The sequence below is a fragment of the Chiloscyllium plagiosum genome, chromosome 14 (genome assembly GCF_004010195.1).
Source record: "Chiloscyllium plagiosum isolate BGI_BamShark_2017 chromosome 14, ASM401019v2, whole genome shotgun sequence".
NCBI classification, from domain to species: Eukaryota; Metazoa; Chordata; class Chondrichthyes; order Orectolobiformes; family Hemiscylliidae; genus Chiloscyllium; species Chiloscyllium plagiosum.
In genome coordinates, this window is record NC_057723.1 from 23,953,337 (window position 1) to 23,968,841 (window position 15,505).

Sequence of the window (15,505 nt, forward strand, 5' to 3'; positions counted from 1 at the left end):
CTTAAACCACATTAGTTATTGTCATCCTGCAATATCATACAGTATTTAGCACTCTTTTATCTTTAGTTTATTCAATGACCTGATCTAGACAACACTGCAGACATACTGAGCTCTTATTATTTCCACAGTAAAAAACAAAACAATGACATGATGAGAGATCACTGGCTTCAAAGTTGATGGGCAAGTAAATACTTCTCTCATTCATGACAGCAGTGAATGGTGCTGTCTAATGGATGTTGTCTGGGGTCATTTGTTTAAGATAATGGAGTTCTCAAGTTCTTAATTATGTTATATGATGATAGTTGTGCTGTACTACTGTTTATGATTCAGCGCCTGAACTGAATCAGGCAATGGCAGGTACTTCAAAACAGTGTTGTGATATTGCTCTATTTTTCAATGTCTTTGTTGTATAAATTCTGAACCCAAGTTTGAATAAATTACTTACGACATTGCCTGCTTTCTGCCACCTGCCTCTGTATGTTTGCACTGAGGGTTGCCTTCCATTCTGAAATACATGTGTCCACAAGTTTTGCAGTTTTTCATATTTTATAAATTTCTCTAGTGGAGAGGGATTCTGATCCTACATCTCTCTACTATAACTATTGTGTAAGTTACTATGAGAATTCCACTTATTTTTCTAAACCATAGAGAGAACAAGCCCTGTCTCCTCAATTTCTCTCCTCAAAGGACAGTCCCACCAACCTAGGAATTAAACTAGTCAACTTCCTGAATGGCAATTATCCTTCCCTAGGCAAAGGGACCTCAACTGCACAAAGTACTGAAGATACAGTCTAACCAAGGTTGTATACAATTGAAGATCAACACTTTTATCCTTGCCTTCCATCCTTTTGCGATAAATAGAACACTACAGAACAGAACTGCAGATGCTGGAGATTAGAGTCAAGAGTGTGGTGCTGAAAAGCACAGCAGGTCAGGCAGCATCCAAGGAGCAGGAAAATCGATGTTTCAGCCAAAAGCCTTCATCAGGAATGAGGCTGGGAGCCTCAAGGGTGGAGAGATAAATGGAAGGGGAGTGGAGCTGGGGGTAAGGTAGCTGAGAGTGCAGTAGGTGAATAGAGGTGGGGAGGGTGGAGCGGATAGGTAGGAAGGGAGATGGACAGATGGGATGGGTTATGAGGACGGTGCTGAGCATATGGTTGGAACTGGGGTAAGGTGGGGGGAGGGGAAATGAGGAAACCGGTGAAATGCACATTGATGTCATGGGATTGGAGGATCCTGAAGCAGAAGATGAGGCGTTCTTCCTCCAGGTGTCGAATGGTTAGGGAGTGGCAATGGACGAGGCTCAGGACCTGCATGTCCTCGACGGAGTGAGAGGGGGAGTTGAACTGTTCAGCCAAGGGTTGGTGGGATTGATTGGTGCGGGTATCCCGGAGATCTTCTCTGAAGTGCTCTGCGAGTAGGCGTCCTGTCTCCCCAAAGTAGAGGAGACCGCATTGGGGGCAGCAGATACAGTAAATGACATGTGTGAAAGTGCAGGTGAAACTTTGATGGATGAAGAAGGCTCTTTTGGGGCCTTGGACGGAGGTGAGGGGGGAGGTGTGGGTGCAGATTTTGCAATTCCTGGAGTGACAGGGGAAGGTGCTGGGTTGGGAGAGTGGGTTGTTAGGGGGCATGAATCTGATGAGGTAGTTGCAGAGGGAGCAGTCTTTACGGAAAGTGGATGGGGTGGGGAGGGAAATATATCTCTGGTCGTGGGGTGCATTTGCAGATGGCAGAAATGACGGAGGTTGATGCAATATATATGGAGGTTGGTAGGGTGGAAGGAGAGAACCAGGAGGGTTCTGTCCTTCTGAGGTTGGAGGGGTGAGGTTTGAGGGTGGAGGTGCATGATGCCTATTCGCAGAGCACTTCAGAGAACATCTCCAGGACATCTGCACCAATCAACTCCCCTCCCAATCTGCTGAGAACATGCAGGTTCTGGGCCTCCTCCATCGCCACTCTCTTACCACCCGACTCCTGGAGGAAGAATGCCTCATCTTCTGCCTTGGGACCCTCCAACCTCATGGCATCAATGTGGATCTCACGAGTTTCCTAATTTCCCCTGCCCCCACCTTACCCCAGTTCCAACCTTTCAGCTTAGTATCGTCCTCATGACCCATCCCATCTGTCCATCTTTTGCTTCCCATCTATCCGCTCCATTCTCCCCTCCAACCTATCACCTTTACCCCCACCTCCATCCACCTATTGCACTCTCAGCTACCTTCCTCTCAGCTACCTGAAACATGGGAGCCGCAGCCCCCTCCCATTTATCTCTCCACCTCCCCAAGACTCCCATCCTCATTCCTGATGAAGCGCCCTTGATAAAAACATCGATTTTCCTGCTCCTCGGATGCTGCCTGAATGGCTGTGCTTTTCCGGCACCACTCTCTTGACGCTACAGAACAGAAGCAAGCTTTTTGGTCCACCATGTCTGTGCCAATCATGATGCCATTGCAAGCTAATCCCATCTGCCTGCATATGGTCTCTCTCCCTCTATTTCCTGCTGAATCACTTTTGCTTCAATACCATCATGCTATTTCCTTCTCATATAGCTTGCTGAACTTGAATGTTAGCTTTCAGTAACTTATGAGCAAGGACAACTGTGTTCCTTTGAACATAAACATCTTCCAATCTCTCACCATTTAATAAGTACTCTACATGCCCATTTCTCCTGCTGAAGTGAAAAAGCTCACACTTGCCCACGTCACATTCTATCTGCCACATTTGTCAACTCGCTCAGCCTGCCTAAGTCCCCTTGAACCTCTTTACATTATCACAGCCCATAGTCTCATCTAGTTTTGGGTCATGAACAAACTTGGAAATATTACATTTAATCCCCACATCCAAATGATTGCTATAGCTTGTGAAAAGCTGGAACCCAACTACTGATTACAATGTACCACATCCTGCCAACCTGAGAGTAGCCCATTCAGCGTTAAATGTTTACATATTTTGGCCAAGTATTAATTTTGGGGAGTTTCATGGAGGTTTTCGCTCTATGAGCTTGTTGATATTTATCATATGATTCTCTGATGCTCACTTCATCAAGTATGCACACACTTCAAGGCAGCACTCTGATACAAACTTGCACTCAGCTGTGGAGGAAATGCTCACTGGTCCTGGAATCTTACAGCATTCATGCTGTGCGCATCATGTATAAACTCCAGCTGCACACACTGTTGCTGTTAGCCTGGTCTGAACAAGACCCCAGGTCAGTGTAATATCCACAGTAGAAGGAAGGTACAGCAGTGCCACAAAAAGGTAATAACCTTCACTCAGCAAGAGTAAGTGCCTTCATCCTCTCTTTCTCTGCTCCCTCACTCTCTCACTGTTGCATTCAGCTCTCATCAAGGCTAATGGTCTACCACTCTTAGTATTCAAGGCAGATCTTCACTCAATGGCTCACACTCAACCCATCCCCCAAAACCATGAATCCTTCCTGAACTCTGTGTTTCACCCATGACACCTCATCTCAGCATTGTGACTGAGAATGGACCAGCACTAGACTGTCTATATACTCCCTTGACTGGATTAAGGACTAATTCCCTTAGACTTTCAGACAGGGCCACTTGGTTGAAGCACATGTGTGTTTCCTGCGTAAGACATCACTACGTGCAATAGGCATGACATTGACAAAACACAGTGCCATACAGCATAATGCCTATCCCCTTGACTATTCATTGCTGGCAAACATGACAGCTTGGCTTTGTATCTGCGCTTAAAGGCAAAGCAATACAAAACTACCATGGGTCTTTATGTTCTGAATGAAGCAGCACTGTGCAAAAAGTCATGGCAAGACACAAATGCTGTGTGTATCCAAACACAAACAAAATAAGAGCTAAGAAAGCAATCAAAGACCCCTGAGATACATCCTTTCCTAATTAAAGAGATAGATGCCTGTCCCTGCATGCAAAAAAAAAGCTGCATTATGACATATCTCTGTATCTGAATCCCAAGTCTCTTTTAAATGCTGCTATTTTCAACTTTTTTGCTGTTTAAGTGACACAGTCTTCTATCTGCTTTAGGTCTAAAATGAAGCATGTCACATTTGTCTACACTCCTATCCTTTACATATAATGCTTGAACCAACATGACCATACATTTTTAACTCCACCCGTTCCTCCACTACCACCCCCAAACACATGTAATCTACTCAGTGAGGCAACAAAAAAGATGACTTCTTACTGCTCCTACGACAAATGATCATACAAACAGAGGCATTTCTTATACTTAGAGTATGATGAAAACATTAAAATGCTGGTGCTTATGAATTGACAAATGATCATACAAACAGAGGCATTTCTTATACTTAGAGTATGATGAAAATATTAAAATGCTGGTGCTTATGAATTTGACACGTAATATTTTCATGCATTTCCCCCTTTTGGTCAATGCAACACCCAATTAGAAAGTTTTATGAGATTCACATTCATCTGGAAAGTAAAATCACTTGCAACGTTTATAACAGTAGCCAACACAAGATAATTGCCCTAGATTAGATTAGATTACTTACAGTGTGGAAACAGGCCCTTCGGCCCAACAAGTCCACACTGCCCCGCCGAAGCGCAACCCACCCATACATCTACCCCTTACCTAACACTACGGGCAATTTAGCATGGCCAATTCACCTGACCTGCACATCTTTGGACTGTGGGAGGAAACCGGAGCACCCGGAGGAAACCCACGCAGACACGGGGAGAATGTGCAAACTCCACACAATCAGTCGCCTGAGGCGGGAATTGAACCCGGGTCTCTGGCGCTGTGAGGCAGCAGTGCTAACTGCTGTGCCACCGTGCCACCCGCCCTAGTTGAGCAGCTCCAGGGAACGATCTATCAAACAAATATTATTGCTGTTCTTGTGTTTCCAAAAGTCACCTTTCTTCAGGAGGCAGATGTGTTAATTTCTGCTTTGTACCTTCTTCTTCAAAGTTAATGTCAGTGTTGAATAGTGTATAGTGCCTTTGAACATCCATGAGGTTGTTTGATCAGCATTTTAGTTCAGGCATAGCACCTACTATGCCATGAGTCATGGCAGCAACACATAAGTGACACCTCATAGCAGATTAAATATTTTGTATTTTTGGAAACTTGAGTTGATATTGATTGTATGAATTATGAGTGCAATAGGGAAAGTAGATACTAATGTGAATAATCGTAAATTGGGGTACACATTCCACCCAGACATTAAATGTATGAAAGCCATTTGCTTAGAAATTGCTGAACAATATTCTAATAGCAGCATGAGAACTGTTGATTGGTATATGAATTCCAGGGAATCATGCACATTAGTGGAAATTGTGTTTTCTTGAATTGTGATGGAGCTTGCTCTGTGTCAAAGTTGATGTATTGTCAGGGATAGTTTAACAGTACATCACTCACCTGATTAATTGCTCAGCGGGCCACATAGCAGTTTGGTTGTGGTTCCCCTCAGGAGGCTAGAAAGCTAGTGGTGATATAGCAATTAAAGAGTCATTATATTGACTTCCAGCATTACCACAATACTAATTGCTGACTGTCCTTGTAGGTCATTGTTCACATGGTAACTCAAGTCAGTAACCACTTCAATGGATAACCATAGTTTTGGAATGCACTGCTGCTTTTTCCAACTTACTCAGCCTTTTTTTGATCCTCAGTAAGCTCTGGTGACTGGCAGCACACTTATAATATTATATAATACCATTGGTTATAATACTATTGTATAATATTGTTCTGTTCTGCCCTTTGTCTCCTTAAAATCACAAAAATTGGAAATCAGTGAAGAATTTCTTCTATTAATATAAATGATTAATATAAAGCCATTTACAAGCTTTAAATGACATTGTTAAGCAGTCACTGGTAAAATAATAAACTAATGATTTCTCTATAAAGATCCTTTAATCATGGTGAACATCTCATCATAGAATGACACCATAAACTGGTGTGGCTGCACTATTTGTTTTTGTTGCCCTTTCCTAACAATATCCATGATGGGGAAATGTATTGAAAATATTTCCATTTTAGCTTTTATAATCTTAAATTATTATTCTTTTTATTGATTGTATTTGCCTCCCAATAGGAGCAAAGGTGAAAGATTAATTGATAATCTATGTATTCAGGTCGATGAGGTTAAATTGAATTTCTGTGTTAATGTTAAAACCTTATTTGCAGACATTGCATACTACTGTTTCAGTGAAAGACCACATTTTTAAATATAAACAAAACAAAATACGATCTATCAAGCTAGACTTCAATCTGTGAGCTAACTTGTCCAGTAATAATATTAACTACTACAATAACAATCAGGAGCTGTATGGGATTTGAATTCACTCATTTTAAGAGGATCTGTATTCTTTCTAAAAAAAAGAAATGGGTACATGGAGGTTTGGAACATAAAACTGCTGTGTTGCGATACAGATGGCTTTGAATGTTGCTAAGAGTGAAGGATATAACATTGGATTTTTGAAATTTTTCGTTGAAGCTAAATTGACTGAATGCAGAAGTAAGAGCAGGGTCTGATAAGGATGAGATACACCAAATGATTATTCAACATTTACAATTGAAAGAAAGAAACCTGAAAATGTGGTTTCATAGCTGGAATTAACTAAGATAATTAGAAAGGAAAAGAAATGACTTTCAGAGAGAAAATTAAAAGAAACGACTTGAGTTAGAAGAAAATGGAAGGACACGGAATTCATTCAATTTGAACTCCAACAAGATAGGGAAGGTGGATGATATGAGTTGATCAAAAAAAACACTTAGAGTAAACAAGGGAGAAAAAATAATAATTCAGAAGATAATTCTGATTCCAATGTGGAATTTGACTTAACTAGAAATCTATTCTTAGAGTGTAAGGTTATTCAGGATTGGGTCCAATAGTAGTTTACTTCATTTGAGAATACCTGATTCTTATCAGCTGGTTCCCAAAATTTATCAATTAAAATTTTAACACTATAAAGAAAGAAACCCAATCAGAGATTTGTAGAATTAACAAAGGAGAAAAAAATGCTGTAGGTCCAGTGATGTGTAGAGCTGGAGAAAACTGAAAATGTAAATGAAGTTATGATTATGGAAGAATTCATATGTATTATTCTGCAAACTTAAAAACTTTCTTAGAATTGTTAAAGATCAGCTGAAGTTCTGAAGAGGAATCCCATTGGACTCCTTGTCAGAGGATGCTGTTTAATTTAAATGTTATTTGTGTGTGCTGTAATTGCTGAATTATACATTTGAGTTATTTTATTTCTAATATTGTCCACAAAGGCTCATTGGAACTGTTTCCAAAGCATTCAGGCTGATAAACTGCACTCATTGCTCTAACACTGTATTGAAAGTATCCACAGGAATGGATGAGAACCCCATGTGTCTGGAAGCCCAGGGACAGTTCTCATTCCAATAGATGTCAAACAGCCTTCTAATGTGGAATTTCCAGTCAAAGGTGCCCTCAGGTTGAGGCAAAAATGCAGGAGACCCTCAGTCACTTATCTTTTATGGAATGTTGTGTAAATGAGAGAGGTGGAGTGGTGCTATATTCCATTTGGAGAAGGGAGCCCAAATGCTACGTAATGATGCTCATGACATCTTCAATGCAAGATTTTCTTCCTCAGGGACCATAAGATGTCTTTTCCACATCAGATATCCACAGGCAGAGCCTGCGTTAATGCTGCTTTGTCTGGGTAATGAGTTGTGAAATAAATTAGAAGGTTGGTCATGTTAGTGCTATATTTGCAGTGTTGACAATGGGAGATGAACGCAGCACTTGGTAATGAAACTCACTTGGTTACTGGGAGATGGAGGTTTCAGCATCACTACATTTGTTGTCTTGGTCCTCTCCTGCTATTTCCACATAGTGGAAGAGGAGACAAATTTCAGGCACCCTGTCTTGACTCTTTCTTCCCCATTGTGTGCCATTTTCTCCTAGAATAAGACAAAGGGAGGGATTGAGTGAGATGCAAGTGGCTGGCACAGGGAACTGTTAGTGGTGGAGAGGAAAGCTGATGAAATGTTGCAGGTAAGTGTATAGGGAGCACAGAGTAATCTGGAGATGAGCATGAGGGAAAATAACTTGTAAAATTGCGCAACCAGTATAACATGGAATCTTGATGGAAAGTGGATGCAGTCACAGAGTTGGGGGGAGTATGAAGAAGCAGAAAGAAGATGTTGGCATCACCCTTGTGCAGTGAAGTCATTAACCATCTTCCTGCATTGTTGGGCATTCCTCCAGACCATTGACATTGTACTGAACTGGGTGGCAATTGCAGAGCAAGCTGGAAGGGTCTGCTGTCCTGGTCTTCTCTGGCCAACCTGAGGAAAGAGGACAGTCCTTCTCTTCACCAACTCATCCACCAGGACATCCAGATCTCTGTTGGCAAAAACGGGTGCCAACTTCCTTTTTCAGACATGTCCTTTATAATTACGCAGCGATACTCTCTGAATGGCAGCCACTAGTTTGCACAATTTGACCTGGTGCACAGCTGCAATATAAATATGGCATCAACCTGGCCAGAATCCCAGATAGTCATGGCACTGGTGGGAGCTTCTACTACAGTTGACTACAAGATAGTGTGCTAGATATGCTATAGAAATATGGAACAGAGACAATGAGTTAGCAGCATCGAGTTGCCTGAATAAATTGCTAGAGCTGACTGCAACGCTGTCCACAAAATTACCTGAAATTGATACTTAGCCAGATTTTGATAAAATTAAGCCAAACAAGCTTCACAAAAATTCTCAAAGTGCATGACTATAAAAGAATCAGTTCAAATCTCTAGTGCTCCTGGGGAAAATACAGGTGCATCTCCTCTATTAACCCATCTCACTATCCCTGTGAGTTTCTGTCAGCTTTTTCATGATGTTCTGTGCTTAAGATTTATAGTCAAATGGGAAAAGAAAGGTTTGTAGTCACTCATGCCTATATCTTCCATGGGACATGTACTGTCTGCTGTACCATACCATTTTTTCATTGTTACCGCCTGGTAATTGAACAAAATAAGACATTAATCCTTAGCATATCATTATTTTGCCATTACCAACAAAGCACATTATCCAATCCCGGTCATACCCACATTGTGATTCCTATAGCCTTATTTAATCTAATAAAGCCAGGCTTAACTTCATATTATTTTCCATATAAACCGAAGCCCAAAGATTTGAAATTATCATTGATGTTCTGAACCCTGTTTACAGTTGATGTTTACATTTAGATTCTAAGTTCCCAATGTAGCCTTATCATTGATCTATAAAAGTCAAAAAAGATAATAACTTACAATTTTACCAATTGTCCTAATAATATTCAGAAGTATAATACTGCATGAACTTCCTTGTCAATATAATCATGGAGTACAGTTTGATTGCCTTTGTCTATAGTCATGTCCAATTGCAAAATCCATTATCAATTTAATATTTGAATACATCATTGTTCATTAGTCTGGAGACTAAAACATTGACACAAAGTGAAGGCTAGAATTAGTTTGGTGGAGTTTAGAAAATTTATTCTGTTTGTGCAAGCAGAGGTACTTGTAAAAATAGGAGCTGGTGAACTTTAAATCATTTATGGACAGTGCTATTTGTATTGCAGGAAGAAATATTTTTATGTTAACTTTTTTTAAAAATATAATGGTTTATATATTATAGCAAATTGATCTAAACGTAACTGAAGGGTGCTGCTGCTGATACAATGACTCAGGAGTTGACCAATAATTTAAGTTTATTATCATCAACTAGTTCAGTAGCAACTATAAGAGACTGAAATATATTCAAGAACTTGTGATAAACTCTATAATCCAATAAAATATCTTATGTCTCGCATCAGACCCTAATACAATCTTTTCAGGATTTTAAAGTTGTAGTATTCTCCTTTTGACCAAACAAGGCAATTATATTAAAAAAAAATGAATCATAATGCAATTACAGGTAACGTACATGGCACAGGTTGATGGCTTGGTCCTTTTTGCCTTTTCTCAAAATGTCTTTATATGTTTTGTCTCCTTTTAAACTCAAGAGTTCCGGCAAAGGCATTACTTTTGTTACAAATAATAGACAAACTGTTACAGTAAGAACGATATGATCAGAGACAGCAAATTTCAAGTAAATTTGTTTGGGTAGAGAAAAGATTTATTTAAAAATAAGAACAGTTCATAGCAATTCTAAAGTGAAGCCTGAGCGGGTCAAAAAGGAATACCACAGCCTTAATGGGATTTATTGCATCTGGGTACATTATATCGCTCACCATTTGACAAATGTACGAACGTCATTTGACGCTTTAGCTAAGTACTTGCCATTAGTCCAACAGTAATTAGCAGCCTTCCAATATAATAATTGTATTCAGCAAGGAAGACAAAATGATTTCAGAGAATAGGGGGTTCTGTCCAATTGTTTTGTTAAAAATTCCAAGCTTTCTGAATAAATTTGAATTCTGTACCTCACTTTACGTTTCAAAATTATTATTTAATATAATTGGAAAAAATGATCAACAAATGACAGAAATTGCAATTCAAAGCTTTCAAATCAGTCAGTGTTTACTACAACAAATAGAAACTATGATAGTCAGTTCCTAAGTCTTTAACACTCCTTTAACACTCCAACCTTCACTGACCGGGTTATTTCAAATTGGATTTAAAAGTTTGGGATTTTTTGTAATTTAACAAAACCCCCTGGTATCTGACTCTGCAAAGCTCTTTATAAAAGCTCAGTTAGGATACTTCAATTTGGTAAAGTGTATTTACTCTATACATTATTTATCAATTCACATTTACATCTATAAATTGAGAACGAAGAAGTGATACAAAGCAGTTATTGCATAGCAAAAAAAGCTGACTAATTTCATTAGATTATTCACAACAATGTGCAAAAGACGCATGAAGATATAGGGAGTAACACTTAGATAGCAGTGGTTCAAAACGACAGCATTCTTTTAAGATGAGACTGTCTACAAATAAAAAGAAACTTTTGAAACAGACAGCAAAAACGTCTGAAGCATTTACAAGAAAGAAGGAGCTGCCCCCACTCTCCACCAAATAAAATAAAATTCTATACAATTTTATCTACACAGGTTATTTAAAGTTATATTTCCACAGAAACTAGAAGCCCTTACATCTGAAGTATATTTTTCTTACAGCAATATTGCTAAAATATAAGGCAGTTATGAAGATGAGGGATTTTGTCAGCTTGACATTGTTATACTTTCGAGTCCTCCTTCAACACTGCACTTTTCAACTACAAAGGTATATTGTTTGTAAATAAATATTTGGATAATATATTTACAAACTGGATTTAATTAAAGGAGAAGTATGTATTACCAAATTGCACCTAAATTCTTAATTGTCAGAAAAAGAAATGCCTTGACACTAATTGGTGCCTTTCAGTCTGACAGAGCTACTCGTGTTTTAAGCTTTAGAATGAACTGTTCAGAGGCTGCCTGCAAACTGAAATTTTAAGCTGATCGCAAGTGACATGTCTATAAATTTTGCTCCATTGACATTAAAAATTTGGAGTACTTAGTATGGCCTTATCCTTCCTACGAAACGTGGCGCTGAAGTTACATCAAACTGAACTCTGCACAAAACACTGTTAACCAGGCTGTCTTGGTGCCAAAACTCAGGAATACCAATAAGTATTAAAAAACTTCTTTGGATTATTTAGAAATGTTGGGGTAATTCATTAGAACATATTTTTCATCATCTTCCTTGAATTAAATGGAAGAGATAAGAATTATTTCACAATTTGTTTTTTTTTTAAATCACTATAATATATGCCGGTGTGCCCAGTACTGATTTGTGCCTTTTGGTTTTCAATTGGTTTCATTGTTTGCTCTTTTTGATATAAGAAGTTCTGAAACTGCACAACATCACAGTTTTTTTGGTTGAAGGTACTCTCCAAAATGAATCACTCTACTAACTATAATTGCTATTTGGATATTAAAGAAAGGGTACCTTTTTCGAAACAAATTCAACATCTTTTTTTCCTGTGCTGACACAAATTTCCTTTCAGCTCAGGTTGATACATGGGGATCCAGCATTGATTTTTTATAAAATCCTTGTATAACCAACATATTCAAGACTTGAACAAGACTTTGACCTTGAGGTTGATCAGTTGAACAAGGTGGTGATGATTGTGGGTGAAGATTGGAGAGCAAAAAGTAATTTCACAGAAAACAAAGCAAAAAAAATCCTTCAGTACTTTTAAAAAAGATGTTTTTGAATACTTGCGTCAATTAATAGTTTATCAGATTTCAATAATAACTTCATAAAATTTAAATGTTGTGCAGTTCATAAAGCTAATATTAAAAAGCTAATTTATTATCTGATCTATGACAGTGTTCTCCAGTGATTTTGTTGAGAATTGAGCTTCCTTCCGCACTGATCAAACACTACCTTAAATAGATTCGTACTATTTACTGTGTATTGCAGTTTCCTCAGCATATTCATAAGACAGGAAGGATTCAATTTATAGAAAACAGAAGTTAAATCTTAGTAACACTTTGAAAAAGAATAATATCATCTCAAAGTTTTCAGACCTGTTATATTTTGTTAAAAGTTCTCAAATTATTTATATTCAAATTATATGAAGAATACCTCAAATTTTAACTTGAGTTCTCACTATTGATCAAATATGGATGGACCAGTCCATATTAGAAAATATTGAAATTTTGTTTAATGTTCTTGGAACATTGACCATAATCCATGTTAAATTATTTTGCAATTGAATGAAAGTTAAAGCATTTCATCAGCATGTAGCTCACCTCCAGCAATCTACACATAACTTTAGTGACAGCCCAATGCATGTTGCTGCATGATAGTTTTAGCCATATGGCTCCAAGTGACAACTCCTGAGATGTGTGCCAGAAGATAGACAGAAACACATGATCAAAAGGTGTCATTATTGTCAATGGCAGGGCAGAGAATGTACACATGATGTGATAAAATGATTTTGATATTCACAGGAATGCAGTGGATAGGGGGCTTGGGTGTGGAGATATGTAGATGTAATATAGACATGGTGAAACCAAAGACATAAGAATATGAATGAATAACAATATTACGTTACATCTAGAATATCCTTACAACCTGTTCAAAATATTTTCATTTCCTTCCTCGCCTGGTTTATGTTCCTGGATTTCCCATTGAACTGGGATTTCTCTCTTTTTCTTAAATTTTCATTGCTTTAATTAGTTCAAATTGTTGGTATGAATTAGAGTGGGTAGGATTTACACATCAAAGTTGAAAATGAGAGATCCGTATAGTACAATGTTACCAATGGCAGTGAAAAGGGTTTTGCAAAGTCATTTTTTTATTTAGAAAACTTATTTTTTAAATGTTTTTATGTGTTGGTGTCTAGCACCCTGATAAATATCTCTGTTGTAAAACATTGCCAAACAGTCTCCAGAGAAGGATTCATGGATGTCATTCAGTTTTCTTAGCAATACAAGTAATACCAATGGGCAAAAATGTAAGGTTCCACTCTTATATAGAAAAAAAACTAAGTACAATTATAAACACAAAATCTGGGGATGCTGGAAATCCGAAAATAAAGGAAAAGGTTCTGGAAATACCCAGCAAATGGGGCAGCATCAATGGAAACAGAAGCAAAGTTAACACTTTTTGTTAAATATGAGTCATATTTGACTTAAAACATTAGTATTGGATCTCCACAAATGCTGTCAGTAATGCCAGGTATTTTCAGCACTTTGTACTTTTATTTAATTACTACAAGCACATTGCCACCTGAAAGTCATGAAAATCAGTTCATTCAAACATGAACAAGGATATATTTGTGCAAGAAAACATTAATAAGCTTTGAACGGAAGACCACTTGGAGTGCTGTGCTGTTACCTTTTATCCTGTTTTTGTATTTTAAAACTAACAAGGGAAAAAAAAACAAGACATTAAAATAACATCATATTTAATAAGCTGAAATCAATGAAATAAGTCAATTTTGTGATCTCTTAATTTAGTGAGCTTTCAGTTTTCAGAAGAATGCTTGCATGGTTCTTTAACCCTTTCCAATACAAGATGTTTCAGTGGTTTTCATTGGTATCTTTCCTGGCTGAAGAAAACGGAATGAACGACCTTTATTGATATCTTTGAAACAGAAGTTAAAGGTTATGTAGAACTTTTGCTATCATATCCATATATCACTTAACATCATAGGGTATTTTGGATCTTCCAGGCTTTTATATAATGCTAATGTAAATGCTCTTGTCATTTAAAGTAAAGAAATAAGCAGCTAATTTAACAGTTTTTTGGAAGGAAGAGGGAGGATATTTCATAAATTAATCTTCGCTTCACTTCTCAAGGCAAGAAATTATTATGTACCAGTTGACAGCACACAGTCCTTACATTATGGTCTTATTATTCTATAATGAACTGCTCAGGTCATGAGCCCCACTGATTATTTTAATATCTATTGCCACTTTGGTGCATAAAAATTAATTGTATTCAAAACTATGTTTTGCTCATGTATTGTTATAAATGGTTGGTTCATATAACTTGAAAGGAAATATAACTAAGCCATATACAACCTTCACAGTATAAAGTTCTACATTTGAAAACTTCTTTCCTCAAAAGATCCTGAAAGTAAAGAAAATAATCTATATAGTCTGCAGCCAGTGTCGATCATGGACTTTACCTGACTATGGAAAAGCTTCTCACTATTCCTGGTCAAGAGCCAGAAATGATTAAGACTATTTTACATAAACCCTGCTGTGAGAATAGTTAAAATTCAAATTTGTTCTGTTATGGACACGCTGCAAAAAGGAAGTACTTGTAAAATGAGAATAGCTAATCAATAATAATTCTGTTCGGTCAGTTGCATCACAGAAATAGACTGGTCTCACCAAAGTATAATGCTTTATACACTTATCGAGAGAGAGCTTGTGAGTTCTTTCTGACACTGTCAAATAAATATTAGTATTTTTGTCTCGGAAAGGGCTAAAGACAAAGATAATATGCAACAAATTGAATGGCGAGCTATAATTTGTTAGAAGTTTCATAGAATTTCCCAACAAGTGAAATTATTTTCAAATCTAAACTTTTTTTCTTTGCTTCCTAGTTATGCTCATCATCACCTTTGATAACTAATTCTCGATTCAAGTAAGTAGCCCAATAAACCAAGTTGAAAATGCCAAACATTAATGGAAATGCTATTCTGGCCAGTCTGTCAATTTTGCTGACACTGTTGAAAGTTTTCTTCGGTTCTGGAGGCTTTTGCTCTGGTTTGGGTTCTTTGGATTCTGCACCAGCACTCTTCGCAATAGTTGCCAGACCTGCATCCTTTGCAATGTTTGGTGCAAAGTTCGCTGAGGTTGCTGTGTAGGTGTTGTTTTTCTTCAATAGAGCCTCTCGATCTTTTTCCTTTCTCTGGGAAACAAAAATCAAAAAAGCTGGGGTCAATAAATTGTCAATGTGGTAATTTCAAAAATATATCCAATTTTAACTATGCCATGACTCATTACATTAATGCAGCACTCACTTTGATCTTTATCTCTCAATTATGTTCACTTTCTTTTCAAATAGAATACAAAATCCCTTTT

General features: G+C 37.7%; 1 protein-coding gene across 4 annotated transcripts in view; it reads right to left on the minus strand.

Annotated features, from left to right (window-relative positions):
* Positions 1–9,451: 9,451 nt before the first annotated feature.
* Positions 9,452–15,505, minus strand: part of LOC122556556 (gamma-aminobutyric acid receptor subunit alpha-1-like) — a 56,515-nt gene continuing 50,461 nt past the window's right edge. For all 4 annotated transcript variants that reach the window (XM_043703351.1, XM_043703350.1, XM_043703352.1 and 1 more), the window contains exon 10: positions 9,452–15,332. In XM_043703351.1, coding sequence (XP_043559286.1) covers positions 15,021–15,332 — 312 coding nt within the window. In that variant the 3' untranslated portion in view covers positions 9,452–15,020. The remainder of the gene's footprint in view (positions 15,333–15,505) is intronic.